Source organism: Mesoplodon densirostris, chromosome 14, assembly GCF_025265405.1.
Source record: "Mesoplodon densirostris isolate mMesDen1 chromosome 14, mMesDen1 primary haplotype, whole genome shotgun sequence".
NCBI classification, from domain to species: Eukaryota; Metazoa; Chordata; class Mammalia; order Artiodactyla; family Ziphiidae; genus Mesoplodon; species Mesoplodon densirostris.
Genome location: NC_082674.1, coordinates 75670861 through 75697813, shown reverse-complemented (window position 1 = coordinate 75697813; position 26953 = coordinate 75670861). Strand labels below are relative to the sequence as shown.

The 26953-nt window shown below is 50.5% G+C and overlaps 1 protein-coding gene across 1 annotated transcript; it reads right to left on the bottom strand.

Annotated features, from left to right (window-relative positions):
- Nucleotides 1-90: 90 nt before the first annotated feature.
- SNRNP200 (small nuclear ribonucleoprotein U5 subunit 200) lies at nucleotides 91-26953 on the bottom strand. The gene is made up of 45 exons (XM_060117765.1): nucleotides 26794-26953; nucleotides 26110-26273; nucleotides 24445-24616; nucleotides 23487-23679; nucleotides 22613-22668; nucleotides 21325-21423; nucleotides 20782-20934; nucleotides 20577-20676; nucleotides 20277-20413; nucleotides 19605-19688; nucleotides 19340-19513; nucleotides 18915-19052; nucleotides 18531-18686; nucleotides 17794-17964; nucleotides 16141-16334; nucleotides 15800-15923; nucleotides 14624-14773; nucleotides 14282-14392; nucleotides 13592-13723; nucleotides 13234-13422; nucleotides 12678-12875; nucleotides 12122-12274; nucleotides 11931-12011; nucleotides 11501-11584; nucleotides 10745-10851; nucleotides 10320-10438; nucleotides 9865-10019; nucleotides 9563-9752; nucleotides 9224-9397; nucleotides 8098-8258; nucleotides 7560-7787; nucleotides 7031-7222; nucleotides 6762-6940; nucleotides 6416-6567; nucleotides 5424-5532; nucleotides 4441-4549; nucleotides 3739-3928; nucleotides 3477-3641; nucleotides 3123-3244; nucleotides 2705-2848; nucleotides 2441-2617; nucleotides 1993-2153; nucleotides 1829-1910; nucleotides 624-716; nucleotides 91-525 (listed from the first exon to the last, which is right to left on the bottom strand). The coding sequence occupies exons 1-45, from the start codon at nucleotides 26836-26838 to the stop codon at nucleotides 382-384; spliced, it is 6411 nt and encodes a 2136-aa protein (XP_059973748.1). The 5' UTR covers nucleotides 26839-26953; the 3' UTR covers nucleotides 91-381.

Sequence of the window (26953 nt, the reverse complement as noted above, 5' to 3'; positions counted from 1 at the left end):
CCCTGCACCAGCAGGCGGATTCTTAACCAATGCGCCGCCAGGGAAGTCCGAGAAAGGAAACTTTTAATCTGGAATCACTGCAAAGACAAATGGTTTCTCCAAGTCATTTTATTAGAATGTGCGACTCAAAAGGAACTGCAAAGAACATGCCTAAAAATGGTGTACAGTTTATGCCCGACACCTGCAGACACTAGATCCGAAGTTTGGATGGCAAGGGAGCCGGAGGGGAAAGTAGTGGGGTGGGCTGGGACCACGGCGGCACTGGCTGGCCAGGCCTCACGCAGACAGACCGGGTCTCCAGGACTGAGGTCCCATGACAGCGTGCATGTACCAAACTCAGGTTCAACTCCTCTCTCCGTGCAAGAGCAAAGGCCTCTGGACTCAGTCCGAGTCACTGTCTGTCTCAGCTTCTTTCACATCCACGCTGAATTTGTACTCCTGGTCACATCCCATGTAAGCGTCGCTCATGAAGTACAGAGTGTAGTTGTGGGCGCCAGTGGCTGGGGCCACAAAGTCGAGCTTCACCTGGAGAAAGCAGGCAGAACTCAGGGCCGGCTCAGACACAGGAAGAGTTCTCACCCTGCCCCATCTCACAGCACGCGAGGGCCAGCGGACACGCTCACCTTGGCCTTCTGCTGCAGGGTCAGCCTCTTGATGGAAATGAGGCTATTCGACTTGGCATCTCCGATCACCACCCACCAGCCCTCTTCACGTTTCTGTAGTGACCAAAAGCCAACAACGTGAGCGCATAAAATGTGATGATCATGACACCAAGAGAAAAGTTACAAAAGTAAGAAACCAGAAACCAGAAAGAAAGCTTTCTAAAACTTCTTCCCAAACTACAATTGGATATACCTAAGATTTTAAACTGTCTGAGGCGTCTCACATGAATCTTTAAGTAGGCAGATGAACTCATTTGTTGGTTCTGCCTCATTTCCTTGTCCCAAAGTACCTTCTCCCATTTAGTACCTGACACTAAATCCAAGATTCCACTATTAGACATCTAGTCTTTGGGGCCTCGCAGCTTTGAGTTCCTCAGAGACCCTTTTAAATAAAAGGCATATATGCCGGAGGAGAAAAACACGTTAACATGGAAGTGAGCCTGCCAGCAGAGAGGATCCAAAGTAGACCTTGGTTCTACCAAGAATCCCTCTCTGCTGGCCGCTCCACCGTCAGAAAACCCAAGCATTCCACTTTAAAGCGCTCTTTCCTCAGAGCCAATTAAACGAATAGTTTGTAAACCTAAACGTTACAGTGTATCTGGTTTCTCCTTTCAGCCTTCAATTATTCTCCCATATAAGAGATCAGATTTCCTTTTTGGTGGTAAAGAACCAAGCACTGGAAGCAGAGTAAGTAGCTGTGAGAAACGAGAGCGAAGAAACACCAACTAGAAAAGCCCAACTGTCCTGGAGACATTTTTTTTTTTCTTTTGGCCGAGTGACACGTAGGATCTTAGTTCCCCAACCAGGGATCGAGCCCATGCCCGCCCCCTCCATTGGTAGCAGAGAGTCTTAACCACTGGACCGCCAGCGAAGTCGCCCTGGAGCCATTTAGAGTTAAAGATAAATACTTCTTCACAGCCACGGACGTCAACAACACCACGTGACTGGGGCGTTCAATAATGACCAGTCACCTAAATTGCCTTAAAGCAAAAAACACCAAAAACTCCCACAAAAAACACCCATGGCCCCAAGATTAATCCTCAGGCTTGTGGCTTCGTTATTACTCTAAATTTCCTCCCTCAGTGACTATGCACCCTTGTAGCCCATCCTCTAGCCAGTCGGTAAGGCCTCAAGTGGACCCCTGGGAAGCCGCTCCCAGGATGTACCTGTGGGAAGAGAGGCGCGATCACGGGGCCCGTGACTTCCTCCTCTCGCTCCAGCTGCACCAGCACCACAACCGGCCCGCCACTGTGGGGAGAAACGCAGGTCGCACGTCACAGCTGTGCCTAGCAAGGACCCTGGGCGGGGCACCTGGCCCCCTCTGGCTCACCTGCGGATGCCATCCTTGTCCACCACCTCGTAGGACAGCTCGATGTTGGGGTAGCGGTTACAGAAGCGGGCCACGTCCGCGATCTGGCTATCGGACAGCTGAAGCAATGCGTTGCGCTCCTCATCCTCCATCTCCATGATGTCAAAAACACTCTCCACCCCCTGCAGCGGGTGTCACAGGTCAGGGAAGAAGAGAGAATGCAGACTAGCAGCAGAGGAAAGTGGCTCCAAAGAGCGGCTACTCTTACTTCCTATGCCATCAGATCATCTAAAGAAGACATGGCTTCAGAAAGAACATGGCCCACAACCATCAGGCGCTCTAGCAGCTCCATGGCTAACACCTCCAGAGGAGCCAGGATGAGAAGGCTCCCCTCCACAACCGCCCCCAGTGCAAGACGCTCGGCTCCCAGCCTCGGCCACCCGACACTCCGGGTCCAGGCCTGGCTCACCTTGTCTGTGCAACGTTTGATGTGCTCTGAGGTGAAGTGTGGCAGCTGTTTCAGGTATGAGTCCTTGGACCACATAGCTTGGGTGACCATCTGGGCCAGCTCCATGGCTGCCAGAGCTGGGCTGAGCCACCCGTTGCTGGAGAGGACATCCACACAGGCCTGGATGAGCCGGATGGCCTGAACAGGGACAGGAGAGCAAGAGCGAGCAGGGTTGGAACTGCTGCTTCACAGGCCGCACGGGCCTCCCCCCGCCCCCCTCGATACCTTGCTAAGGATCTCCTCCGTATCCGACTGCAGCTCAGCACTCAGCTGCATGCGGGACAGGTGAGCCTGCAGAAGCAGGTTGGTCTTGACGTGCGGGTCATTGAACTTAGGGTTATTCAACTTGTGGGGAACCTTCTGGGCCAACTGGAAAGTGGAAGAAAAAGAGCCGATGATGAAGAGGTGACCCTGCCTGAGACCCACTCTCAGGCACCACCTGTCCCAGGCTCACAACCCTTCAAAACTCAGAGGGGTGGCTGGGTGCCTGGGGCTGGTGGGGCTGAGACGTGTGGAAGTGCGTGAGGGAGGTCGGGGCAGGAGGGGTCGGTGTCTTCCTGTGGAGACGGGGCATCGTGCGCTCTGGGCACGCGGGCCAAGTTTCAGCTCCGAGGATGTTCTCCTGAAGCTGAGGGGCCCTCACCTGCCGCAGGAGGTTGTCTTCGTGGTGCCGGATGGGAATGTTCTCATACTCGGCCGCATTGGAGATGATCTCAATAAGCCCTCGCACCTTGGTCTTGGCATTCAGGGACATGCTGAAGAGCTCTGAAAGAGGTAGGGAAGGAGATCTGAGAGGCGTCAAAGCAGGCAGAAAAGGAGCAGAGAGGAGAGAGTTAACTCCTGGGCTACCCCAGCTCCACCCTGCAATGCGGGCCTCTGACAAACACCGGGTGGGGCACTGGAAGCATCATCACCTCTCCTCCCCCATGGGCCGCAGACCTGCCCGAGACCCCTCTAGCTCAGGCTCTGCACAGACCCAGCCCCTGCCGGCCCTCACCAATGGTGGTGTAGTTGATGTAATAGTAGGCGGCGATCATGCCCAGGTTCAGAGGTGCTACGTCCATCTCGTCCTCAATGCTGATGCACTTGGACTGCTCCAGATCACTCAGGGTCTGTTCCACGAGCTCCGACAAGTGGTCAGACAGGTGACGATGGGAGATGCCTGTGAAGGTGAGAGCTAAGTGGGGAGTCACAGGGAGATGGGCGAGCAAGGGCTGTGAAAACCGCAAAAAGATAAGGTATGCTCCAAAGCCACTGACCCTGCAGGTTGTAATAATTGGGGTTCTGTGTCATGCGGCGGTACAGAAAGGTCCAGGTGAGGTAGTCCACGGCGTCCTGCTTATTCTCAATGGTCTTGGTGACAATCTCAGCATTGAAGTGGTCATGCATACAGTGGTCCAGGTGAGACTCTACTGGCAAAGGCTCATATAAGAACTTTTTGAAGAAATCCTATGGAAAGAAGATAATAAAGAGTCAATGACAATACGGTCACAGAGATAGATCAAGGGGGAAAAAAAAGGCCGAGGGAAAATGCGGCCCCTGTGTGACAGACAGACACAGCTAATCAAAATGGAAGAAACCAGTTGCACAGACAAGGTGAGCTGGGTCTGGACCTGGAGAGTTGGGTGTGTATGCCTGTTCTCACTGGCATCACTGGTTATTTCTACAGCAGAGACAGGGGGTACCCCAAGTCCCACATGCGGAGCAGAGCATGAGGGAAGATGGAACCAGCCAGAGGGAGAAGACGTCAACACACAGAATCAACAGCAGTAGCAAAAACCCAAGGCTACAAAATTCTACGTAGCCAAGAGGCTTGTTACAAAAGCAACATGGAAGATAAAAGAGGCAGAAGTTGACAGACAGAATGTAAAAAAATAAGTGAAGACATCTATGGAAAGAGAAACTAAAGAATCTGTTCTGAGGCCCAGAATCAAAAGACAGTGCAAGAGGCCCAGGCTGACCTTTTTGGAGCCCTGGCACATGATGACGCAGCGCCCCTCGTCATCCTGCAAAGGGCGGTTGGCATGCCCCACCATCTGCAGCACGTCGTAGATGGGGTAATCCACGTACCTAGAGACAGGAGGGGAGAGGAGGCAAAGCCGCAGCAACAGACACTCAGGAGGCTGACTCCCTAAATGTCAAAGAATAAAGTGCAAACACGGGGAGACATGGGCCAATCACAGCAAAACTCTGCTTACGAGTTCCCACGTTCAGGCACTAGTTTCACGCATCATCTATACATCACTTTAGCTTTCAAGTGTAAGAGTCATTACTCTGTTGCTCGGTGTCCTTGAACCAAAGCTATTAACCCATCTGATGCCAACAGCCAAATAACTCCCCATTAAAGGACCTAATATGTAAGGCACGCTTCCAAACTTTACAGCTATATAGTTCATGAGTAATCAAGTCACCCGACTCAAATCCAAATCTAGAAGCAGGTTCAGACATTAAAAGTAAGTCCATAGGGCTTCCTTGGTGGCACAGTGGTTGAGAATCTTCCTGCTAATGCAGGGGACACAGGTTCGAGCCCTGGTCTGGGAGGATCCCGCATGCCGCGGAGCGACTAGGCCCGTGAGCCACAACGACTGAGCCTGTGCGTCTGGAGCCTGTGCTCCGCAACAAGAGAGGCCACGATAGTGAGAGGCCCGCGCACCGTGAGGAAGAGTGGCCCCCGCTTGCCACAACTAGAGAAAGCCCTCGCACAGAAACGAAGACCCAACACAGCCAAATAAATAAATAAATAAACAAATGTGGGGTTTAAAAAAAATGAAAAATAAAAACCAGTCCATATAAATAAAAGCCTGGCTGGGGTGGAATCTCGGCTAGCTGTTTATTTCCCTAACACCTTTTCTGCACAATAGTGAACTTGTGGATTTGCAGGTACTACGTTCATCTTAGGAAGGAAGGTCCCGTTAACCCAGAGCAAGAGCACGGCTGTACTCACGCGTGGATCTTGCCGTTGTAGTACTGGGTATCCATGATGATCACCAGGTGGGCGGCCACATTCATGCCCCAGCAGAGACTCCGAGAAGCCACCACCACCTGGATAGCCCCTGAGCAGCATAGGGGAGGAGGAGGCTGAGCACAGGGCCCCCTGGCTGAGGCAGGGCCTGCTGCCTTCTGGGCAGGTAGTGGCTTACCTTGTGCTACGTTTCAGAACTCAGAGCAAAGCTTACCAGGGACAAGGTTTAATGACTGAGGGGCTAACGCGGTACTACAGGAGGTGGCTCTATGTCACTGTTGCTCTGCTGGGGGGGCCACCCTGGAGGAAACGAGGTAATCCTGGAACAGAACCCCAAGCCCAGGGAAAGCTAGGCTCACACTCCTGCCTGACAGACGGGCCTTGCTGGCTGGAAAGTGCTAAGGCCGACTGACTCAGCCACGGGCTGGCTCAGTACATGGTAGCAAAATCGAGCTCTGAAGGTGCCGCAAACCAGCCAGATTCAGGGGTCAAAGAGTGACAGTAATGATTCTGGCAGGAGCATCTCCACTGCAGCTCCACTAAGCACTGTCAAAATAACACTCTGCGTGAAATGCCTGACGTCAACAAGGGACAGAGGCACACAGCCACCCACGGGAAGCAGAGTTTATTTACTCCATCCCTAAGGCCCAACCACTTCGCCGAGCCTGGTATTGGTAGAAAACCAGGTCTAGTGGCCAAATGTCCTGGTCTAAAAAACCAGGCTCTGAAAGAGCACCACCTTAGGTGCCTGCCTGCTTCCTCATCTAGAAAGTAGGGGTAATATGTGTCCCACCTTCACCACAAGGGTACTGAAATCAAATGAGATAACAGATAAAATAATCTGCTAGGTATCAATATTTTGAAAATGACCAATGTGCTGTAAAGCAATATCACCCACGCCCAGGAGTTCAACACACACCCCCGTGACACCTCTGGATCTAGTCTCACTCTGCGCCTCAAGGCTTGCTCTCTACCTGAGCTGAAGAGCTGCTCCACCAGGCGCCGCTCCATGGGGCTGAGCCCCTCGTGCAGGTAGCCCACCCCGTTTAGCAGCGTCTCCTTGAGCGTGCTGTCACTCAGCTTCTCCAGGTAGGGGATCAGGTCCTTCTCCGTGCAGTGCAGGAACCTGGGCGGCACGAGCACTGACTCAGCCCGGAGCGCTTCCAGCCCCCCGAGACCCTTCCAGCCGTGCGTCACCCAGCCCCGAGCCAGGCGGGGGCCACCCCACCCTTGTGAACAGAACACCTGGCAGGAGGCCAGTCTCACTTGAGCCGACCCTCACCTCCCCACGGGCCCCCAGGAGCCAGGGCCCCCGCCCACCTCTGCCGCTGGATGTCGGCCGCACACGTGGTGAGGATGTCGATGGCGGTGAGGCGTGTCTGCTTGCGAGACGGAACAAAGACAATGACGGGTTTCTTGGGCGAGTGCTTGGTGATGGCGTGGTACACAGGCTTGGCCATGGACAGCAGGCGAGTCTGTGTGTGGCTAATGTTGAAGCCCTGGAGACCGAGGAGGAAGAAATGAGGTTACAAACCCAGGGAGCGCTGGAGGTCATGAGGCCACGTGGGAACGGGAAGGGCGGGTCCCACCTGGATGTGCAGCTCCAAGGGCACGGGGCGCACGTTCGGGTGGAAGTTGAAGGTGGAGGTGGCGCTACACCCCAGCCAGTGGGCCACGTCCTTCGCGTTGGAGAGCGAGGAGCTGAGGGCCACGACGCGAATGGGCCTCTCGATCTGGGAGGAGATGTAACGCATCCGCGAGCAGACCACCTCCAGCACGGGCTGGAAGAGGGGCGGGAGTCACCGCAGGCCCGGCGTTCCACCCTCGGCCCTGAGCTACCTTCGTGTGGAGCCCAGCAACCTCGAGACGATCTCCTAACTCTTCCTGTGATTAGGGGCTCTCCCGTCTTTGGGTCCACCTCCTCCACAGCCGATCTCCACTAGGCAATGGTACTCTCCAAGAAAACTACAAATCAGTCTCAGATCATCCTTTCAGAATAAGGCGACGGGCAGCATCCTCTTGGGAGAAGCCCTAGTCTCTGGCCCTCACCTAAGGCCCAAGGCCAAGGCTACTCTGCTGGTCCCAGCCCCCCTCCTATGCTGCAAGGTCAAGCCATACCCCATTCTCGCCCCCGATAAGGTGGACCTCATCCACCACGAAGAGGTTGATGTTCTGGACATTCTTGCGCTGCTTCCACCGCCGGGAAAGGATGTCCCACTTCTCGGGGGTGCTGATGATGATGTTGCCTTTGCCCAGGAGCTTCAGGTCCGTGCTGGTCTCCCCCGTCAGGAGCACCACCTTCTTGTTGAGCCTGTCCTGGAACTTCTCGTACCAGTCCATGTACACCTGGCAGGCGGGCAGAGGGAGGGCAGAAAAACATCAGGCCACGTCAGGCTTCAGTTCATGAATTATGAGAAAAACGTGGGAAGCCAAACACAGAGGCCTGTCGCTCTGTAGATCTCAAGCTAAACACTTCGTAATCACACACCAACTTGTAAGTGACCAGAGAGCTTCCCTTTCGTATACGACTGAGGAAATGGCCACCAGCAGGCAAACAGTCTTGCCCCAGTTGGCTCTGCAAATTTCAGGGCTCAGAAAACCTTGATGTGGACTCAGAGATATAAACAGTTTCTGGGAAAATTCACACGTGACACACCTGCTCCGCCAGAGCCTCCATGGGGGTGATGTAGACACAGCGCCCCTCCGAGTTCTGCAGCAGCATCCGCAGGATGGCGAACTCCGCACAGATGGTCTTCCCGCTGCCCGTGGGGGCCCCCACAAACACGTTGTCATCGCTGTTGTACACGGTGTTAAACACTGAGAAGCGACAGAGAGGCAGCGTGAACACTGAGAGAGACTCGGACACGCAGGAAACTCAGCCAGTCAGCCCAGAATGTCACCCGTGAGGGGTGATGGCACACGGCCCCCAACTGCAGTCAGGCCTGTGACATCTCTCCCCTTCATCCGCTCCTTCCCACACAAGAGGAAGAGAAGGGACCAAGATCAAGAGTTCAGGGCCCCTGGAGATTTGTGGGAGGACAAGAGAAGCCAAGGAGGCCAGGGCTCCCTCCTTGCTTCTCAGGGACAAGATGCCGAACCAAGGGGAACTGGCTCCCCTCCTCTGCCCCTCCAACCCTCTCCCATGTTTCCTGGAAAGAGTCAAATACACAGAGAAGGTAAAAAGCCTAATACGTAAGCCCTGGCATCCAGACTGGGTTAAAATCAAGTTCTACTATTAGCTGGTTCAATTGGGGTGCCTCTCCCTGCCTCGGTTTCCTCATCTGTAGAACAGGACACTGATGATAGTATTTCAAATGGTAAATCCCTGTTTGCTGGTATCTCAAACAGGATTGTGGAAGGAATGAAAGAGAAAACACTTGGGGTGCACCCAGCCCAGGGTCCTTAGAACACGGGGCGTGCTCTGGGAACACAGCTGTCGTTTACAGCAGTGAAGGCAGAGGAGGCCTCGGTCAACGCTGTGCACTCTGGTTCAATACTGGAGCCTCCGGAGCCTGAGAAATGACAGTGCACCGTGATAATAAGACCTGCTCTACCAACCTTCCTCAGGGAGACGTGCACAGAAGTGAAGCAAATCTAATAGTAACCAAGGGCTTCTGAGAACAGAAAACGTCCTGGCCGCGCCAACAGCTGGCACCGATGAGCTGCCACCCTGCCAAGCGCCTGCGGGCCCTCCTCCCCCGCCTCCCGCAGAACCTACCCGTCTCCAGGGGACCTGAAAAGGCCTCCAGAGGAACCGCCCGCCTGGAAATGGAAACACCCACCCTGGGTCTGGATGGGGTTGAAGAAAGGAAATTTATCTTGGTAAAGGCTCTCAAAGGCACTGTTCCTCAGGGCAGACACGGGCAAGGGCTGCAGGTCCAGAAGCTCGGTTGGGGGTGGGTACTTCTCTGGTAGGATCAGATGCCGGAAAGAGACAGGCAGCTGGGTCTCACAAGCTGCCAGAAAAGAAACGGGAGGGGCACTCAGCACACTGGGAACCCCAAGGCAGCATACACAGCGCTCTCCCCACCCAAGTCCGGCCCAGTACAGGGGGCAAGACACTCATCTAACTGCCCCGGGAGGACCTGGCCCAGGGGACCCTGCGGAGGAGACGCACTCACAGAGCCAGCGGTCAGACACCACACGGATGAAGTACTGAGGGGGTAGCGGTTCAAAGACGGGCACGAAGAATGTAATGAGGTGCTCGTCCTGTGCATACTTGGCCTTGAGTAGGAAGTACTCGTGGTGCAGGATCACCTCGCTGTCCACATCCTCCACCAGAATCCAGAACGCCTCTGAGGAACCATGGACCTGCCCACAGGGGCACAAGTGACAGGAGCATGAGCTGGCGGTAACTCAGCCCTCCAATCCCGCTCTCCTCAAGACCCCTCTGAAACCAGGCCCCTGCCTCACACAGCCTGACCTTTTCATCCCACTGGAAGTCGGGCGTGATGGTCAGCTCCACCTTCAGCGTGGAGCGCGTGATAGGCTGCAGATGCACCGACAACTCCAGCTTGGGGAACAGGTGGACATATTTGTGGATGGTCTTCCCCATCTTGGGCATGCGGATAAGCTCCCCTACAAGGACACAAGAGAGCACGGGGCTGCAGCCCAGCCTGCCTGACGTACCTGCAAACCCAGCCCTGAGGGCCACCAAGGGGAACGGGCGGATTCCACTCCAGAAGGGCAGGCTCTTCCCTCCACTCTCAGTGGCCCCAGAGGATTCAAAGCCCTGAGACCAAGAGCAAGCCTATTGCTAGTGGGACGAGACAAGCAAGCCCAGGATGTCAGGGCACAAGGCCTAGGAACTGGAAAGCAGGCAGGCTTAGGGAGACATCTGAGCTGTGCGGATGAGCAGGAGGACGGCTTCCCACTCACCTATCTCATTGTGATTCAGGTCATACAGACGCTCAAAAGGGAAGTTTTTCTTCTCGATCTTCTTCACTACTTCCTCAGGGAGTTTCCGGAACTGGCGCAGAGGACACATGGACTGCCACCTGCCCAGGAAGGAAACAGAGCTATCAGTCCCTTGTGCGGGGCCTGGAACAAACTGCCCTCCTCACGGCTTCCAACGGATGAGCTGTGACCCACAAAACACGAATGCTGAAGACAGACACCTCCAACTATGCCACCCTCCCCAACTCCTCAGCTCCACCCCAAAGGGCCTGCCCCCTTCTCAACTTTCACCCAGGTGCCTATTTCACACATCAGGGCGAGATCTGATGCGCTCTAAGGCTTTCCCACCACACCCTCAGCCCGAGGACCCCCACCCTGTGACCAGCTTCCAGCTCACTGGGCCTTACATGCGTTTGTCAATCATCTTGCAGAGGTTCAGGGTCTTGTCTGTAAGCTGCGCCCAGCCTCGGTTCAGAACAATTTCAAAGATGGCACGCATCAACCGGCCAGCCGACTAGGGAAACATGAAGCGTTCCCCCTGTCAAGTCCACACTGTCCCCAGACCTAATAATGCAGCCACCCGACACAGGGTTTAATTACCTCAAGCTCTGATACGACCAGCTACACCAACTCAAAACCCAAGTCCCTCTGTCACGACCCAGGCCCGCCCCCAGCAGACGCTGGCTGACTTAGGACAGTCAGAGAAGTGCAGCTAGAGCTCCGCGCCCAGCATTGTAACCTTCCACTCACTGCCTGGTCTTAAGGCTTTTGACTCATTTAGCATTTAGAGTCCTAGCAAGAGTAAGGGTGTTAGTGACTTGCCCCAAGGAAAAGACAAAGAGTAGTTAATAAAGCCTTTTGCCATTTCTGGGTTTATTTAGGAGCCCAGCAGCCGTAATGGGAAGTCCCTCTCCGCAGGGAAGCAGACACCGTGTCTTGCGATCTCCACGTGGAGCCTCCCCAGCATCTCTGTAGAGGCCTCACCTTCCCACGTGCTCAAGATCAGTAAAACAGAGTGGCCGTACCACATGCGCACCAGCCAACAAGCCACCTGGGGCACAACTGAGCATTCCTTCTCCCTCACTAATGTCAGGCCTACTTTTTACCAGACACACAGAACACGGGATGGGAACTTATCAGGGGTGGCACAACCCTGCCCTCACCTGGGTAACATATACCATGTCGGCCATCAACGCAAAGCCCTCCAATTTCAGTTGCGAGATGAAAGCTTGGAGAAGCACATTGATCTGGAAAAAAGCAAGATAGATCAGCCAGAAGGAGGCCGATCACTGAACCATTCGAAAAAGTGAATACATTTCTGCTCTGGGCATCCATGCCAGGTAAGACCTTCTAGAGCTCTTGATTTGCGGACATTAAATTAACTGTTACTCCATGTAAAAAGAACATGTGAGAAGGATGCAGAAACTAGGAGAACTGAGCAGATTACCGAGAACAAACCCAAACTCAAGGGTCATCTTTTATTTTTATTTATTTTATCTTTTTTACTTTTTAAATTCTTTTCTAAGGTTCATCCTTTAGAAGATCAGGAAAACCACCTGACCCTGACCCCAAGCAGAGGGGAGCTGGGCTCACCTTCGCGCTGGGCTCCTCAATGCTCTCCTTTACAGGGATGGGCACCCTCTCCAGCAGCTTCTGCAGCTCCAGCTTCTCCTCCTGCCACAAGAAGGAAACAGGTCAAGAAAATGCCAGGAGGCCGAGGAGAACCAACCGGTGACGTGGCAGTGGGTACCAACTTCCAGTGCCAACATGCTGAGTGGACTCACTTCTCTCACAGTGATGTTCTTGAACTCTGAGGACAATGAGAAGACTCTGAAAAGCTCAATCTCACTCAGGGTGGGCTTTAGCAGCTGGTTGTAGGTCTGTACCGTGTCATTGGTGATGTAGTAGTGGCTGGCTATACGACCGAGCTCTGTCACCTACAAAGAAGGGAGACTCAATCCAAAGCTGATCATTAGCAAGCGGCAACCTCTCGCTGTGGACAAGAGGTGCCCACTGGGTGAACACACAGCAGTACAAGTGCCTGGCCCAAGCACAGGAAGAAGGATGGCCCAATAAACTGACCTATAGTGTGACTTGATGTCCACACAGACAAGAGAGCTAGATCAGCTACCACAGCTCAAGATATGGAAAGGAAGCACCGTCAGGTTTTATACCATTTTAGAAGTTCCTAGGTTCAAAGGGCACAGTCCAATGCCACTTGTTTTTCTGCTGTTCCAAGCAGTGGGCAATTAGGCAGTACTTGAATCAAGACAGTGATCTGAACAATTGTCTCCTGGGGCTACAACTTCCGCAGGGACCTCCGTCCCCCAGCCCACTCACCTGGAAGTTGCCCGTCTTCTTGTCGTACTTGACCAGATTGTTCTTATCCAGCATCAAGGCAGCAGTATGAACCAGATCCAGTCGGCGCTGGTCCAGCAGGGGATCTCCCTTGAGGTCATCATGAGAGATGCCATAGAGGGTTGGGGATCGGAGCATTCGGATATACAGGTAGGCGTAGCCCAGCCAGTTCACTGCATCCTATAAGAAACAGATCACGGGCCTTAGCATGCAGAACTGGTGTCCAAGTGAAAAGCTCCCACAGGGCACTTAGACGTTAATCCCCAACTATGACGATACGTATTATACTGTCTTGTGAACGTTTATAGTATTTTATTATTAAGAAGACAGAGTCCTTTCTAACATTTTGGCAGCAAGGGGAACTGTCAGCCAGAGACCCGAGAAGCTTGAGAGCCTGCTTACACTGAGAGACGTGGGGCCCAGGACTGGAGGACCCCGGTGCTGAGGCCCACAGCACAGTGACTAAGACCACCTCACTCCTGGTACCCTGGCCCCTCTGGAGAAGGCAAGGGGCGCCAAGGACAGAGCCCTCCCCTACCTTTGCGTTCTGGACGTTCCCCAGCACGACCTCCGCGTTGAGCATGTCAGGCAGCTTTGAGACCATCTGGCTCTCGATGGGAAGCTGCTGATTGAGGAGGGACAGGTAGTACTGCAGCTCCCCGTGCGACGTGATGAGTATGCCCTCGCCCTTGGTGTCGTACTGAGGTCTTCCTGCTCGGCCCAGCATCTACAGGTCGGAGACAGCAACCAAGAGGGCTGTGGCCACAGAGCTCCCGGGTTCGATTCCAGGCTTCTACATTATGGCACCTCGCCTTCCACCTGCCATCTTTTGGACCTCCTGTGTGTAAAACACAGCACGCTCTTCCCCACTGAGAATAAACGCGAAAGCTCCATACCTGCAGGATGTCCAGTGCCCCCAGCTCTGTCCAGCGCCCCTTCTCTGGACTGTACACCTGGGTGCCTTTGATGATGACGGTATGCGCGGGGAGATTCACACCCCAAGCCAGGGTTGCCGTGGAAACTAAAACCTACAGAGGCAAGGCAAGGTAATAAGGAAAACGGCCGTCACCACCGTGGATTAGTCCTCAGCTTCTCTAGGCAACTGGCCTCAGAGCTTCTAGGAGCGCCGAGGTGGGCCCCACAGTCGCCAACGTAACACCAGAATAAAGAGGAAAGGAGTCCTCGGGTTCCTCATCTCTTCAAGAATCAACAGGTCAAGGTTCTAGAGACATGTAAGAGACAGATCTGCAGACCTGTATCAATCAACTTAAGGTTACTAGACAAGTTAAAATATGGGCTCTCCTGAGAGAGGGAATGAACAAGGTCCCGACCTCTGTCTGACGATATCTGGAGTCACCAACGTGCTTGCTTTGCTGGGCTTCTCAGGCGCTTTCCTGAACTCACTCATCTTCCCGCACGCAGGGTGTGAAGAGACGGGAGAGGCGGTGTGACGCTGCGCTGACTGTACCTACCCAACCCGCCGACCTGGCTTACCTGAGCCAGAAACCACGAAGTGCCAGGCACAGACATACGGCACAACCTCCGATGTTTCCCGTCCTCTCCGTCTGTGCTTTGCCCACCCTCACCTGAATGTGTTTATCAGCAAAAAGATCCTCTACAAGTGTCCGGTCAACTCTGGTCATGCCCGCGTGATGAATAGCAAAGCCATAGGGCAGGAGATCCTTCAGCTCCAGGTTCTGGGAAACAGAAGAGAACAGGTGATGAGGTGAGCCTTCCTGAGGGAACTCCCCCGGAGACGAAGCAAATCTCTTCAGCTGAGACTCTGCCCCTCACCTATCCACGTATCCACAGCCAATCAAACCCCACCCTGTGTGAAACAGCACCACACTCCTGGAGGACCACTGGGACAACTCGGATTGAGCCAGTTACCAGGCAGGAATGAGAGGGCTGGGCCTGTCTCGCCTCACCTTGCACTGCTCGGCTTCTGTCCGAAGGACTTCTGTGGAGGCCGAGCCCTCTCTCAGAAACAGGCCCAGCGTGTCCTTCTCCAGGCACATGTCCCGGATGGCCCTGGCCGTCTTCCCAGTCTCCTTCCGGGAGTGGACAAACACCAGCACCTGAGTAGAAGCCACAGTTTTCCACAGTCAAGAGACACAACTCCGACAGTCACCCCCACGCCCCTGAGGAACCAGCAGCAGAAGCAGAGGCTGCACCATTATCAGGCAAGAAACTGAGGTCTTGAAGAGGTGCGACGGCAGTAATGCACACTGGCTCAGAAGCCTAACAGTGCCCGCAAGACCCTAAGCGAACAAACCTACCAAGCACAGGGATGAGGGTCCTGTAACTGGGAAACTAAACTAACTCTTAGCACCCCATCTTTTAACAGCAAGTTTAAATATAATATGAATGCACATTCAGGAATCTCAATTAATTTGTGTTCAGGTACCTGATGAGATTCTCAGCTGCTAAAATGTTATATAAAATAACGGGCACTGGCCTTTATAAATGGACTTAGGAAGTAAGTCTCAGTATGAGACAGGCACTATTTTGTAGGAAATAAAGTCCTCCAAGTATTTAGTGCCAAGAAAAGATTTGTGTCTTCATGTAAATTCTTATGTTTTTTTAATCAGGCAAAATATTCAATGTTCCATTAAAAAATCAGATCACACTTACTAGGAAAATGCCCTTTCACTAGTTTTTAATTTGTATCTTTATTTTTGCTATGTTTTTAGTATAAGTCACCCAAATCTTTTATGGAAGAACCCTTGATAATGTAGATAGACAAATTAATTATTTGTGCCTGGTGATTTCCTTTTTGAGTTTTTAAATTACAAATTCAATTTCTTTAATGGTTACAGGACAATTCAGATTATCTATTTCATCAAGGCTGTTTTGGTAGTTGGTTGTTTTTGAGAAATGGGCCCATTTCCTTTAGGCTGTCAAATTCATGTGTAAAGTTGTTCACAGTATTCCTTTACTATCCTTTCAAATGTAACAGATTCTGTAGTAATATCCCATTTCGTTTCTGGTACTGGTGATTTGTTTTGTGTCTTCTCTCTTTATCTTTGTCAGTCTTGCTTGGCTATCAGAAGTCAAAAATTCAAAAGAACAGAGTTCAAGAATAACGAGAAACCATGACAGACCTGATTTTTTCCAGCATGTTCCATGATTTTCTCATAGACAATTTCATTCATGATCTGGAAACGCTTGATAGCTTTCTTCTCCGTAATGCCCACGTAAGTCTGTTCTAGAGGCACCGGGCGGAAGCTAGAAGTTCAACAGTTAGACAAATGAGGCTTCTGAGACAAAAGTACTGAGGAAATAAACAGCCCTTTTCACCGCCAGGAGCAATATTCCTCTTTTTGGATTCATATCCCATCAAAACCCAAAGGCCATTCTAAAACCCAATCTAATAGAGCTCCTTGGAAAAGAAGGACAGCAGGAAGGTCACCCTGGTGAAACTTCTCCCAGTCTTTTCTTATACCTGTTGTCGAAGTAGAAGAGGCCCTTGGCAGGGTCCACACGCAGAAAGGTGGCCACATCTTCATAGTTGGGGAGGGTGGCACTGAGACCGATGAGGCGGACATCCTCCTGGGTCATCTCGATGTTCCGGATGGTCCTGGCCACCAACGCTTCTAAGACAGGACCTCTATCATCGTGGAGAAGATGGATCTCATCCTAAGGGACGGGAGGGCAGCAAATTACCTGTAGGACTAGAGGAATGTGGCCCCCTTTCCTGAAGAGTATTCCCATTTTGTAGGTACACACCTAATATGCCAAATAAAGAAGACAAGAAAAGGGGTCCCAAAGCCAGGGGAAGCCAAAGGATGAGATAATGTTCACCATGAAATACCCCAGGAAATAACATGCTCCAACCACGAGCTGCTTTGCTACAGTTCAGCGAAACAATGCTTTACGGTAAGAAAATCTGATACTTCCAGTAAATGAATTCATAACTCCATTCAAAGGAAAATTTCTTTACTAAAGATAAAGCTTCTGATCAGACCATATTTATATCAAATAAGATTTTACCTCTGGGCAGTTATCTTTACAAGAACGAATTGTATAATACATCAAATGAAGAATTCACATAGCCTAAGGCAGTGCTTCTCAAATTTCAGCAGGTAAACAAAGCAGGAGGGGATCTTATTAAAATGCAGATTGCATTTCAGTAAGTGGGAGTGTGGACAGGGACTCTGCATTTCTTTCTTTTTTAAAAAAAATATTTATTTTGGCTGTGCTGGGTCTTAGTTGTGGCACGCAGGATCTTTCTTGCGGCACGTGGAAATCTTTAGTTGCAGCATGCTGACTTCTTAGTTGCAGCATGCGGACTCTTGGTTGAGGCATGTATGTGGGATCTAGTTCCCTGACCAAGGATCAAACCCAGACCCACTGCATTGGGAGCATGGAGTCTTATCCACTGTGCCACCACGGAAGTCCCAGGACTCTGCATTTCTAACAAGACTTTGAGTAGCAAACTCTAAGCAGGGGCTAGCAAACTTTTTCTTGAAGGTCAGAGAGTCAATATTTTAGGCTTGTGGGCCATACAGTCTCTGTTACAAATACTCAATTCTGTCACTGCAGCACAAAAGTAACTGTGAACAATATGCAAATGGGTATGGCTGTGTTCCAATAAAACAAAAATCAGTAGCCACCGATTGCCAACCCTGCTCTAGAATGCTGCAAATCAACACGCAAGGTCTCCTTTCTGCTTCCCCAGACAAGCAAAAGAAACCGCACTCAGACTGTCACTCCTCCCTGGGGGCTTCTGTGTACACAGGACACAATATCCTGACTCCTTGCTCACTCCCTCTGAGAATGGATTATTTATAAAGCCCTTTAATGTTCTGGGAGGACATAAGTGTCAACAGCTTTTTTAATTGTCTGTTTACATTTATTTTAAAATATTTGACATAAAAAAAGTATAAATGATATGGCAAAGAGCATGCACCTACTAGGAAGTGTTTCAATTCGGTGCAGATTCTCTTTTAGGAGTAAGAGCAAAACGGACAACAGCTGCCATTACAAAGGCCAGTAGCTGGAGGAAAGGCACTGAAGAAGAGTTTAGCACTAAAACCCAGCAACCCCTCCTCAACCAGGCCTGGGCTCTGTGTTCCCACAAGGACCCCCTGCTCACCAGGATGATGAGTCGCACGAGCTGGGTGTAGGTCCGCTCCCCACCCTTGCGGGTAATGATGTCCCACTTCTCAGGGGTGCAGACGATGATCTGAGTGGCGCTGATCTCCTCCTTGCACAGCTGGTGGTCTCCAGTCAGTTCTGCAACAGTGATGCCGTACGTGGCCAGGCGCTGGGTGTAGGAAAGGCACATCAGGCAAAAATGCTTGGAGGGGGCCTGGACTCCACACTCTCTGTCTGTGAAGTCTGAGTGTGGAGTACTGGAGGTAGGTATCAACCCTTCAGGGAAATATCAAGTGTATGAGGTCAAGCATGTGAACATTTATTTCTAAAACAAATCCAAGTTTACACTCAGGCTAAGGAAGCAGAAAAATGCTCTCTGGGAGCTCTGTACACAAAAGGGGGAAACGGAAGCTTGCAGATAACAGACCTGGAATAACACTAGATCTATTATCAACCACCCATGTGAGTGTTTCATAAATACTCCGATAATGCACATGATACCAACTGCAGAAAATTGCTAAGGGGAAGATTAAAAAGATGGTAAACCCTTGTAAGAGCCCAAAACAGATCCAGGACTTTCTCCTTTCACAAACCCTCTGTACTTGGGTCAAGTTCCACCTTCGAAGGAGAAAAAAAACAACACACAAGGCATTCCAGAAATGCCCTAATGTAAGAAGCAGAGAAGCACCAGGCCTGTCCCCCAGTATCTTCTGGAGGAAGGTTCTACCCCCTTACCTTTCCAAAACTGCCCACCATCTCCTGCACCAAAGACCGCATGGGGGCGATGTAGATGATCTTGAAGTCATCCACGTTGATAGTGCCATCCATGTTAATGTGCTTCCCTATCTCTCGGAGCATACACATCAGCGCCACGTTGGTCTTACCAGCACCCTTCGGGAGGTCAAGGACAAGAAGGCCTGTGTACCTCGATATGCGCACTACCCCAAGTTCTAAGGACTTATCACCAAAACAGAGCATGTCCTGCGGATTTTACCCTACCATTTAACATCTTTTCCACCAAAGAATAAAGAATTGGGGGTAAGGGTGGAGATGAACAATACTGCCACCTAAAATATACACCGCATTCCACAAGAAAAAAGCAGGCAGGGCAGTGCTTACGGTAGGCGCGCAGAGCAGCAGATTCTCATCCGTCTCCAGAGCAGCACGGTAGAGCTTACTCTGGATCCGATTCAGTGTTTTGAAGCCCTCAAATCCAGCCTGGGCATACTTGGGCAGTTTCTCCACTGGAAGAAGTTGCTAGAAAAAAATGCCACACACATCACATTAGCAGCACCCTTGAGCAGACTGTGGTTTTGCGAGATTGCACTTCCCGGCAACCTCCCTGCATAATGCTCCACTAAAGGCCAGGCCAGAGTGATCAGTATTGTCCCAGGGCTCAAAATCAAAACGGGAAAACTCTGCAGCAGCTTCTACTTCTGGAATAAACTATCTGTGAGACAAGGCCACACTTTGGTCAATGGGTGGAAATCCAAACTGGAAGGGAGGCGAAGTGAGCAGAAAACTTAGAAAAGCAATTCACTCACTTCTTCAGAGCCGAAGGGCTTGGGCTTCAGAGCAGGCACATGCACCTCTTCATAGCCCTTGCGCTGGCGACGGAAGGATCCGTCAGGAAGCTGACAGCGCTTGTTGGCCATGAAGTGGCTCCCCTGGGTAAAAACTAGGTCCTCCAAGTCCAGAACCTGTCGCGGAGCCAGTGCCTGGGAGTATGAAAAACAAGAATATAAAGTGAGCAAGCTGAGCAAAGGAGTTTCCATCCCTCACAGCCTTGAAAATGGCCTTGGTACCTACCTCTCCACCCTGGTCCAGATCCATGGTTTCCAGATCTGTGTCCATCCGGGACTGACGCACTCGCTCTCTCCGGGACCTCTCCTCCTGTGATGCGGAAAGACAGAAAGAAAAGCAACGATTCATCACCATCCCAGCTTCTTGTCCTTTTCAGTCCCTTGGCTGAGCTTGACTCACAGGTGCTGACTAGTAAGTCCTGAAACAGAAAGGTGGCCCTTTACGTTCAGACAGTTGAGGACCACCAGAATGATGAAATCAAATCACTTTCAAGGGACAATACATAGTCCTGGGATTTCAAAAGTTGACGTTCAACATTGCAGCATCAAGGACTATCCTTAAGGGACAGAGCGTGGGTTCTGTGTTCAGCAAACACGCGTTGTGTTCCTGTACTACCAGCAGACACCATGACTTATTGCGTGAACAAACAGGAAAGGGCCCAGGTGCTGGTGACGATAGCCAGCAGGTCAGCAGTCTCTCGACCACAGCAGCGTGAAGGTGTTGATTCCACACTGTACCAATGACCAAACTCAAAGAATCTGGAGAAATAATTCACTTCTTCAACTTCCTGCTTTAACAGGAATTTAGCTTTTTGCTGCAATCTTCTAACTAGTGTCTCTTTTCCACAGCAAACACTCTAGCTCAGGAGTCAGACAGACAAACCAGCCCAGCCCTTACCCGGATCAGATCCTCCTTCTCCGTTTCGTGGAGCTGGTAGAGGAACTTGGACAGCTCTGGGTCAGCTTCCATCTTTCCCATGATCCTTTCCTTTTCAGCTTCACTCTGTGCACTGGCCAGCAAGGTACAGTATAAAACTGCCAAGAGCAAAAGGAAGAAAGGGGAGGTGAGATACAAAATCAACCTTCAATCCTGGGGTAGAAAGAAAAATACATGAAACAAGTGGTGAGGCTAAGAAAGCAACACAACCTCTACCACGCACCTACCTACGACACAAAAGCGTTCTCCATATATACTCACTCATCATCCTGTGCTGCCGCAACACCTTAATAAAATCAAAAGTGTTGAACCCAAGGAGCAGAACCAGCTGGTTCTCGCATTCCCGGTCATCGCTGGCTGTCTGCAGGGAGAAGGTAACACCAGGATTAAGGACGCAGCCACGTGCTTCCTACACTGTCCCATCTGCTAAGACACACGGAACACAGAAACATTATCCCGGCTGTACCTTCAAAATCTCCAAGACTTCATCTGCCTTCTTCTGCGACACAATGGCGTCATCGTAGAAGCGACTGAGCTGCCGCTGGAGCCAAAAGGCATCAATATCCCGAGGGTGCAAATCCTTCTTCTTGGAACTCATCAGTTCCCCTGAGGCCACAAGCTACAAAGTAACCAGGCACTGAGCTCACTGTGTCTCCATCTGCCCCACGTGCTTTCTTATCATCCAGCAACAAAGCTCTGCAGGCCCCCCACCCACAGCCTACCCTCTTCTGAGGACTTTCGGGGGGGGGGGCGGGGGGGATGACGACTCTGCTATACTGAGTTCATGGGCACACCAGACCCACCAAGACTTCATCAACACATGCCTTTGAGAAAGAGGGTGACTGACTGAAACCTTAAGAAAAATCAAGACACGAAATGTCTATCACAGCTCACCCTATGAAAAGGTAGCTTAATAAATAATACATGACAGCACCTAGGTATGGGAAAGAAGTGCTACACCCAGAAATAACGTGCCCTGCGGCGGCGGGCAAGAGCAAGCTGTACTCACGTTAGCCGAGAGGGTACAGCGCACCACCGCCTCGTCCCCTTCCATGTCGTCGTCCGATGCCTCTTCTCGAACCTCCCCGTACACATCTTCATCACCTTCCTGTGGAAACAGCCCCAACCCCAACTCGTGACCTGGAGCTGATCCTGGCATCACCACAGAACCGCTCCCTCAAGTCACTTAAAATAAGCTCCACGGTTAGAGCAAAGGCTTCTGCGGTGGAACCAACAACTTACTGGAACCAGGGTCAGCCTCACTCCAGAGTACATTTACCAGAAGGACCAGTACAGAAGCACACCTGGGAAAGCACACAGTGACCAGAAATGTAGAGGCCACACTCGGCTTGCTCGCTACTGTCTTTACTCACACACCTGCCTACAGGTGTACCGTGTACGGAGCACAGGGTCATGTTAAAAGCAGGTCCTTAATAATAAGCATTTGTTCAATGAATGAATGCTACGAGCAAAGCATTCTTTTAGTTTGTTGCTACTTAAAATAAAGAAATTCTACTAACTCTACTGGAGGAAGGGGCTCAGCGGTCATCTACTTCAATCATATCGTTTGAAAGGCGCAGACACTGAAGCACGATGACCTGTCCGATACAGGACCAAAGTTCAGCCTCTTGGCTCCGAGTTTGGTGCTCTCTCCTCTGACTCTCCTCTGCTACCCGCTCTTCCTGTCCTAGTTTATATCCCAAAGCTGGCGTTTTACCTTTCAGGAAGCCAAACACACCCACTGAGAACTCGAACGCAGCTCTGCACATTTTTTCAAGTGCCCCACTTGTTCCTATTAGTTATATTCAAGAAATTCTAATTAGATGGTAAACCTCAGTGGCTGCTGCAACTGTTACTGAACCAACCATGTACAAAATATGCCCATGCTCTGCGGCAAATGTGCACTTGTTTTTGAAATTGGCAGTAGGACACAGTACTGGAAAGAGGAAAATTATCACAGTACGGTTAAAATGCAGTAAAATGGGACAGCGCATTCCCGAAATGGAGTATACGCTGTACTTACCTTTTTCTCTTTCTTGTTGCTGATCCACTTGGTTTATGTTCAATTATTATATTAATTTACACTTATAAGTTCAAATTTGCTTTATAAAACCCAAAAAGAACCATAACGATTTTTCAGCGAAATAATATTTATGCCCAAGTTTGACACCAATACAACCCCATAAAACTTATCTGGCTTAAGTTAGGGCACTTTATATCAGAAGTGGTCCCCTCACCTTAACAACTGAAAAAAAAAAAAAAAAAGATGAGACTGGGTCTGTTTGCTTTTCACTTACCTCCTCATCAGACTCAAACTGTACATTCACACCATACGTCTCATCAATGTTGTCATCTGAAACGGTGAGGGATTAGAAAAAGAGGACAGGGAACAGTTAGTAAAATGAGGCACTAGGGAGCTAATTTCCTCCCTAACTGCCTGACTTGCCTCTCCTCAGGACAGACCTAAGGTCTAAGGACTAACAGACAAATGATCAACATAAGAGAGCCTGGGACTTCCCTGGTGGCGCAGTGGTTAAGAATCCGCCTGCCAATGCAGGGGACACGGGTTTGATCCCTGGTCCAGGAAGATCCCACATGCAACAGAGCAACTAAGCCCATGAGCCACAGCTACTGAGCCTGAGCTCTGGAGCCCACGTGCCACAACTAATGAAGCCCACGCGCCTAGAGCCCATGCTCCGCAACAAGAGAAGCCACTGCAATGAGAAACGCACACACCGCCACAAAGAGTAGCCCCTGCTCGACGCAACCAGAGAAAGCCCACGCACAGCAACGAACATCCAACGCAGCCAAAAATAAATAAAATAAATTTACAAAAAAGAAAAAGGAGAGCCTTCTGTGCTGCCACCAGCAAGGCCTGCTCCAATCTGCCGGCCGTAGAAACGGCCCTGCTCTGCCTGTCCACCCTCCACCCAGGCCCTCTCCAAGTTTTCTCCCATGTTCTATACAATAAAAGGGTCTCAGAATAAGAAATAGCTACGGGAATCTAGGGATTCTGGTGTCCATCAATCATAACCCCTCCAAAAACACCAAATAGGTTATGGAAACCTTTTAAAGCATCTTTCAGATGCTTTAATGGCTGAGGCTAGAAGATCACATTAGGGGTCAACGAGCACCCAGTTCATAGGGTCAGGACACAAAGAGCTCACTTACCCATATTCTGGATTTCCTTGTCTCCACCATAGTCTGTGATCTTTTTGCCCAGGTTCACTAACACATGGTATCTTGTATCATCTGTCTGACCCAGCAGCAGATCAATCTCCTTTCTCCTTTCCTTGTCCCGAAGCTTTTCATTCTTTAAAACAGCTAGAACTTCATCAGCTGCCCCACAAAGGATATCACGTGGCTGGTGGCAAAAAAAAAAAAAAAAAAAAAAAAAAATTTAGAACAACGAGACAAAGACATAGAACATCACTGACCAGCTTTACGTGACAATAGGATGGAAGAGCTGTATCTCTTTAAAACCTGCATACCAGGTTCCGACCATTTTCACTAATGTTAACTTAAAAATGCCTCCAAAGGTCACACAATTGAAGGCAGACTCATCTGTTTCAAAAAATCAGGTGAGTGGTCTTAGGAAGACAGACACAGCTTCCACAGCAGCATGCCACATTCCTCCCAACGGGAGAGGCACTGTGCAGTCCCGCCCTAGCCTCTGCCAAACTTGTGGTGATTCTTTATCCTCACCTCCTCTAGCAGCCACCTCACCAGCGTCTCTCAGAGACTCACAGAGGTCCTTAATCTAATCACATGTATATGGCCAAGAGCACAGATCCTGGATATAAACTACCTGGGCTCACATCCTGGCTCTGCCAAACATTACCTCTGTGACTTAGGAAGATTACTTAAGTATTCTTTGCCTCACACCCCTCTTCTGTAGAAAGGAAAGTAAGTATTAATAGCACCTAGTCATAGAGCTAACATGAGAACTGAAAGAGAGAAGACATGTAAAATGCTATCCCATATAAAGTAAGTGCTCCATAAACATTAGCCACTTCTGCATATCGGTATGGCCCACAAAGGAAAATACACAGACAAGGTTCCTCTGGTGCCTCCCAGGTGTGACTTCCTCCCTCTCCAAAAACATGGCTTCACCCTCTGGCTGCCTCACCTGGTCCCCAAGTGCAGCCTGGATGAAGCTGAGCAGCACTTCGTAGGTCTCCCGGGTCTCTTTAGTTTTGGGCTTGTAGATGATGCCCACCATCTCATCAATGCCCTCCGAGAGCAGAGTATAACCCTTCATCTTGTTGATGTCATGCCGGTCCTCATCACGCTTTCTTCGCCTAATGGACAGAGTGTGATGCTGAACGGGCAGAACCTTCCCTCTCAAAGGCAAGACTAAAGGAAGCCCACCCCACCCTCCTCCCCTCAGCTTCATGACACACAGGTAATACTTAAAACCACAGACCTGTACCTCAGCAAATGATTCCCATTTGGCCTTAGTCACTTGCAGGAGTATTTCTTTATGGGAACACAGTAACAGAAAGGGAATACTCTGTCATTCTCTCACTAGATGCACTAAATGTTACAATGAGACATCCTCCACGTTCATTTAAAAGAGGCAACCCTTTCTACTTTGTACGACAATATATGATTGGATTTTGACTAGTTTTTTTATCCCTCAGACACATTTTCTTTTTCTAGCCAGAAAACCGAAGCTCCAAAGGAATCTACTGCCATCAATACCTGGAAAAGAAGTCATACTCTGCAAAGTGGAGGACCAATGATATGTAACTCATTTCAAATACAACTGCTTTAATCAAAACCAGGCCTACGAATTTTTGAGACTTCATCATGAGAGAAGAGGAAGACACAGACGATTAGGGTCGAAAGATAACAGTGAGATAAAGTTCAATGATTTTTTTTAAGTTTGGAAATATATCACCCCGCAAAAGTAAAAAAACAACAAAAAAGCAAAACAAAACACCTGCCTTTCATGCTTGAATGGTAGTTTATAACAACAAAACTGGAAGTGGGCAACAGCAGACAAAAGAAGTAGGGGTGGTAAGTTAGTAATAAAAGAGAAGAGTGAGAAGAGTTACTGAGACAAGAGTTTAACGGGATTTCCCGGGTGGCGCAGTGGTTAAGAACCCGCCTGCCAATGCAGGGAACACAGGTTCGAGTCCCGGTCCGGGAAGATCCCACATGCCGCGGAGCAGCTAAGCCCATGTGCCACAACTACTGAGCCTGCGTTCTCCTGCGAGCCACAACTACTGAGCCCGTGTGCCGCAACTACTGAGCCTGCGCTCTAGAGCCTGTGAGCCACAACTACTGAGTCCACACGCTTAGAGCCCGTGCTCCACAACAAGAGAAGCCCACACACCGCAACAAAGAGTAGCCCCCGTGCGCAGCAACGAAGACCCAACGCAGCCAAAAAATAAATAATTTTAAAAAAAGTAAGGGGTTAACAGATACAAACTACTACATGTAAAACAGATAAGCAACAACAACAACAAAAAAAAGAGTTTACCAAGAATCTTCAAAATACTATGAAAAAAATTAAGATCTCTCTAACGATGAGAAACACATGCTGAAAAAAGATCTAAAAGTTGTTTTCCACTTCAGATACACTTGTTTAGGCCAAAGAACCTTTCGATTCTTATGTTCTGTTTTTATCTTTACTGAACTGTTTTAATGCCACTGACATCTCACTTGCACCAAGCAATTCAGCAAAAAACAAAACAAAACAAAACAAAACAAAACAAAACACTGCTCAAATGCCAAGGGAAAATGGACTTTGGGTCTGAAGAAGAATCATTTTCCCCCTGCTACTCACTTGGCTCTTCTTTCCTCTTGCATCTGTGGTTTCGTCCGTTGAGCCTTATCTCCCATCCGGGTGCCCTCCAGCTTCCCAACCAGGGACAGAACCTCTCCTGTGGGTTCATCCCGGCGGGTCCGGTCAATGAGAGAGCGGTCAGCTTGGAGGACAAGATTCGAGTTCTGAAAAGATCACAATGTTATCGAAACTCTGACAGGTGCAGGACCAATGCCGGTACCAAAGGGATACCAGCTGATAACAAAGGAAGTAAGAACTGGGGCAAAGAAGCGACGAAAATCACTAGTCGGAATAAAAAGATGTTTTCCTTAAGAAGCGCATCATATAATTGCGCATGAGCAAAGGGCAACCAAATCGTTAGAACAATCCTTGCTCCTAACACTGCTCATAACTCCGCCCTGGGAACACTGTCTGGCACGTTGGGGATGACATACGGAAGGGGTCGGGAACAGCGCCGAGGGGACAGGGAACAAACACTCCTAGCGGAGCTCTTAGCGCATCCCGCTCGCCCCAGTCACCAGTGGGGTTATTTGTATCGTCGTGTGCCCCCTCCTTCGCCTGAATCTGATTTCCCCTCTACTTTCGCGGTTCTCCCGTAGGCCTTCAGAGTAAAACTCCCTTCCTCATCCTCCCGCTCCCCACCGGCCTCCTCAGCCCAGAGCCCTCCGCCGAGCCCACACGCACCGCCTTGTACTCGTACTGCAGGCTACGAGCGGTCACATCCGCCATGGCCGCGGATGCTCAGGGGGTCTCAGAGCTCCGCTGCCCCCACCACACGCTACAAACAGCCGCCGACCTCCTCCACCGCCGCGTCTGACGCAGGAAACACGCACTGGAGGGAGAA